This window comes from Mizuhopecten yessoensis, unplaced genomic scaffold (assembly GCF_002113885.1).
Source record: "Mizuhopecten yessoensis strain PY_sf001 unplaced genomic scaffold, ASM211388v2 scaffold11067, whole genome shotgun sequence".
NCBI classification, from domain to species: domain Eukaryota; kingdom Metazoa; phylum Mollusca; class Bivalvia; order Pectinida; family Pectinidae; genus Mizuhopecten; species Mizuhopecten yessoensis.
Window position 1 is genome coordinate 731,444 of NW_018408863.1, and position 4,942 is coordinate 736,385.

The window sequence follows — 4,942 nt, forward strand, 5'->3', positions numbered from 1 at the left end:
CTGGACAAACAGGTTTACAACACATTACATCACATCCGCTCAGTACCTTACTCGCATTTACGCGTGCTATTTCCGCGCGCGCGCTAAAAGTTTTGCCGCAATGCGTGACGTACAAAATTACACGGAAGGCTGATTTCCGTTACATACGAACGCGTATAGCTAAATACCACAAATATATTAAAAGTAATAATGACAAATAATGACACTACTACAATATTGTTCGATTTTGATGAAAATTGGTATCTTTGGGTATAAGGAGGATGCGAATTCAACCGCATGGGTTTCATTGCCATATCAATTACATGGAGGCTTCTGATTGGTCGAAATTTAGATATTGTTTGATTTCGATGAAAATTGGCTTATAGGGGTATTGGGTGATTGCAAATTCAATCGCATACGTTTCGTTGCCATAGCAAATACACAGAGGATTATGATTGGTCCAATTTAGAAATTGCTCAATTTCACTCAAATTTAGTATGTACATTGTAGGTGTACTATGGCAATGCGATCCTTTTCTGATGCATCTTTGCGACTATGGGGGCAGTTTGGTGGACATCTGTAATGCTCCCCCATTACATTTAGTACTTTTTGCTGTAGATATTGTTAAAATGTTTCAACCGAATTCCTTATGCATATCCAACTCATGCTAAGTTTGCCAACCGATATGATTTGTGCATATATACGGATTTTCAATGATGTACAGGGCTTTTTTTTTCTTCAAGTTTCAAGCTATACATTATGTCTCCACCCGCACGATACTCACATGTTTAAACCTAACCTAAATAATGTTTACCTACAATATGTCCCGCAAGCGGGGGATATAAATTCAACGAATTTGCTTGTTTTTTTATTTTCAAGTCCCACAAAAAAATATAATGTATCAGATTAAGGCACGTGTTTTTTCAACAAATGACTATACAGAAATGAACAGAATCTTCAGAAATATTTTATGACCTTGAAGGAGGTCGTACACAAATTCCGCGCAAGGCAATAGTGGGAGCCAAACACAACCTTAACCACTCCGTGTTTTTTGTTAATTTGCAATACCAAACCGTCGACTTACGTCCAAAAATCAATATAAGTATATATTGCGAATGTTCCACAATTAGTTTATTGTTTAAGAGTTATTCAAAACTTAGAACTATTACGAACGTCACATTTTAATATATAATATACATATCCAAATGTTATAAGTAAAATTTCAACATGACATTGCATGAAATGTTAATGAAAAGAACTGACTTCAAAATAAGATACAACCCATTTACTTGCAGAATTTACCAACCAATTTGCTTTGTGTTCAAGGTGATGGTGTTATTAAATCGGGATTCGCAGGTAAAGTCATGTGGGTAATAAATTATTAAAATATTGAAAATATTGAAAATAATATATATCGTTTCCAGTATTTTGTCGTATACAAAATTATATCAGTTTAGTTTTTTTTGCATTTTTTAGTGACATTTTAAAATTAAACTCAACACTGCATTATTGTTTAAAAAAATCAATACAAAACAAAACACACATCTTCTAATATTTTTGCACTAGATGTTACCGCACAAGACTGTATTTAACAATAAACATAAGACAAAAAATTTCTTATTAAATCAATTTCAAAATTATCTGGTCAGCGGCTGTTGTCAAACAAAGCCGTTCTTAGCAAACACAAAATGTGTTACATATTCACCCTAAATATCACGGTATTTCAAATACATATAACTAATTCGACTTCAAATAAAAATCAAAATATTGAAAAAATTACCTTCATGACAAAATCCTTTATCCAAAGAATCTGAAATGCCATATCCACAACACATTTTAGTGAATTCATTTTTACATAAATAGTTTTCTCCTAGACGACATAAACGATAGAATCGTGCATCGAGAGAATCATGTGATCACGATATATGAGCTTCTTTCTATAATTATATGCATAGCCAATCATGTATCAGTGAAATACATACCTTGATAAATTCGAATTGCCATTGCCGTCTATGAGACTGAACATGTTTACTTGTATTTAAGTATTTTCGCAGTTATCTTTTATTTCAAGACATAAATGTTTCGACTCAAAAAGATAAGAAATTTTAGATTTAAAGGTCCCCCCCCCCCCCCCCCCAAGCGATGTATGAATTATCAAAGCAACGGCACATTGACCTGAGTGCGTAATATTAGACGATGTGGTCGCTCGGACGTGATCAAGGAGCCTACTTTTATCATTGTGTATACAATCGGGTAACGAGTAGGGATAATATCGCATGGTCGACTGAAGATTTTCTCACTTGAACTAAGGTCGGTACATTTTGTGTTTATCCCGTTAGAAATGATACAGAAGATATGAATCTTGAAGATATAATTGATAGTATTTTAATGACACTTTCAATGGTTTTATTAAATGCGGAGAAATTAAACATTCTATAGGTAAACTCATAGAGCGTGACATATTCAACCGAAATATCATAATGATTTTAATGTATATCTTAGGCACAGTCTCAACTCCATGACGTCTCTCATTGAAATCAGAGGTTAGTTTGCTGGCATATTTTCTCTAAAAATAACTATGATTGATTATTTAAGGCAATACCGTTAGAGGATAAACATGATACCAATGGGTTTGAGGTAATTTACGTCAAGTAGGACGGGAAAACTTATCGAAAGCCATAATTTATGTAAATTACTTACATATGTCCTAAGTGATATACACAATTACTCGGACGTTTCTATTATTGAATTTTTTCAAGCCTTTGTGAAAAGGCTTTTGATCGAATTTAAAATATTTTTTCCTCTTGTCGAATATGTACTTTTCCTCCTTTAGCTCGTGAAGATGTCATTGACAAAATGTTCAATGCGTTTTGACCATACGAATTTATTGAACATCGGAAATAGTCGCCGCATTTTTTTTGCCCTTATGAATGAGGGCAAATTTATCAAAGCAACTAATCTTAGTGCACAAGATACATAACAAAACTGTTGAAAAATAGATAATTTTTATAATTAACAAGTTCATGTTAAAGGCGAAATTAACTATGTACGAATATGGATTGTTTCAATGAACGATGTCATTTTAACTTGGCTGAAATTTCTTAGTATGTAGTAATCAGAAGGTAATAGAGCAGAAATTGAAACGTTATGTTGCAAAAATTAATTAGAGCTACATTAGAGAGGTTGAATTCAATTCAAAGAAAAGACAAAAAGAAGTGTTAAAAACGAAGGTGATTGGGTATCTCAAATTGAAGCATTATGACTTCACAGGGATTTAGACAACCATGACCTATATAATAAGAGCGGCCGACATATATAACAGCCAACTGGTTCGGAACGAAAATAGGCCTGCTGTACCCCAGTGTTTGTTAAAACAAGAGGCGGCTATCTATAATATGTTCAAAACTTTGTCTTTGGCGTAAGGGAAAATAAAGAAACAAAATTAATATGCTACCCTCATTCACCTTATGGCATCTATATATTTTCCTTTTTGTACTTCCTTTCCCTTTTCTGTCAGCGGTGTCTCACGAGCTGTCCTGATATGAACCTTTAACAATCAGAACACATAAAGTAAGAGCTAAAAATACAATTACAGACCTGATAAAGCAGGTCACAAAATTTATTGAATTTTTGCCAGTGAATTATTGGATTCTATCAACTTGATAAAACTGATATCTTTCACACTGCGACAAATATCAAAAGAGTGAAAAATATCCCTTTTTGGTATTTACCAATCATAACGGTATTTTCTATTCGCTGCATTCAAAGGCAACGATTTTTTGTTCAGATTCAAATGAAACGACGGAAGAATAAGTTGTTGTTAAATGTACAATTAATTATATTTTTATAATCAATCATACAAGAAAATAGCAGAAAACGCCGGAATTGCGTCGATTACCCCTCGTGAAATATATTTGTTATTACTGAAACCACCATTAAACATCCTTTATATATATACAGCAAAAAGAAATGACACATGATCAAATATATTGAGATATAAATTTTACGTAAATATATGTATATATACATTTATCTAATGATGATCTAAAAACGAAGTATATGACTTGGAACTATTGTGGAGAGAGTCTTCGAATTTTTGTCGTTTATAAGTGCTTACACAAAAAATATATTTGAGATTGTGTAAATGATTGCAATATTATATTTTGATAAATATAGCGATATTCTCTAGTGCAATATACATTGTTAATACCTATATAATTGGTAATAAAACACAAAAAGGACAATAACAATAACTTAGTGCTATACCAGTCGTGTATTATCTAGGTAAGACAGCGACTGGTCTTTTTAAAGACGTATTTCATATTTTCAAAGGATGAAATTGGGTTTGCCACAATCTTCATGATTAATCAAATTATTTTCTCACCGAACGGTTGCCGTACACTTACGTAACTTTGAAAGCGTGAAGTATTACTTTGCAGTGTTTTCACCTCTTTGCATGTGTACAATTAATACATTTTTACCTTTGACACCTCGGTTATTTCCGGTATTGTTCTGTTATCTCAGACATTCATGAATATGTCATGTGGACTCTACCCTAAAAAAACACATAAAAACCAGGAAATATAGGAGTTTACATAACTATAAAAGATTAACGATGTTAACAAAACAGCAAAAACCTCGAAGGTGAACTTATTGTGCAAATTCACAAGGTTAAAGAGAAAATATTCAAATCAAAGTGAGTATGCTTCGGTGCTTTAGATCTTTCAGCCAAACGCTGGGTATTAATCGTCTGTCACGTATTGATTTCAAAATCAAATCGGAAATACCGATAATTTTCTCTAACATGAGTTGAATTTTTAAATGCAAGAAATCATGAGATTCATGAAAGCATCTTAGCTTTCATAGCTACTCCAGTGCAATGCAATAAAATAACCCTTTTAATGCCACATATACAAACTAGCATCAAAACACAGCAATAACTGAAGAGTGCCCGAAATGTTTT

General features: G+C 32.7%; 1 protein-coding gene across 1 annotated transcript in view; it reads right to left on the bottom strand.

The window, feature by feature from the left end:
- Positions 1–1,821, bottom strand: part of LOC110465252 — a 22,988-nt gene extending 21,167 nt beyond the window's left edge. The window contains exon 1 of the mRNA XM_021520957.1: positions 1,760–1,821. Within this exon, the coding sequence (XP_021376632.1) occupies positions 1,760–1,801 (42 nt within the window). The 5' untranslated portion in view covers positions 1,802–1,821. The remainder of the gene's footprint in view (positions 1–1,759) is intronic.
- Between the last annotated feature and the right edge of the window lie 3,121 nt (positions 1,822–4,942).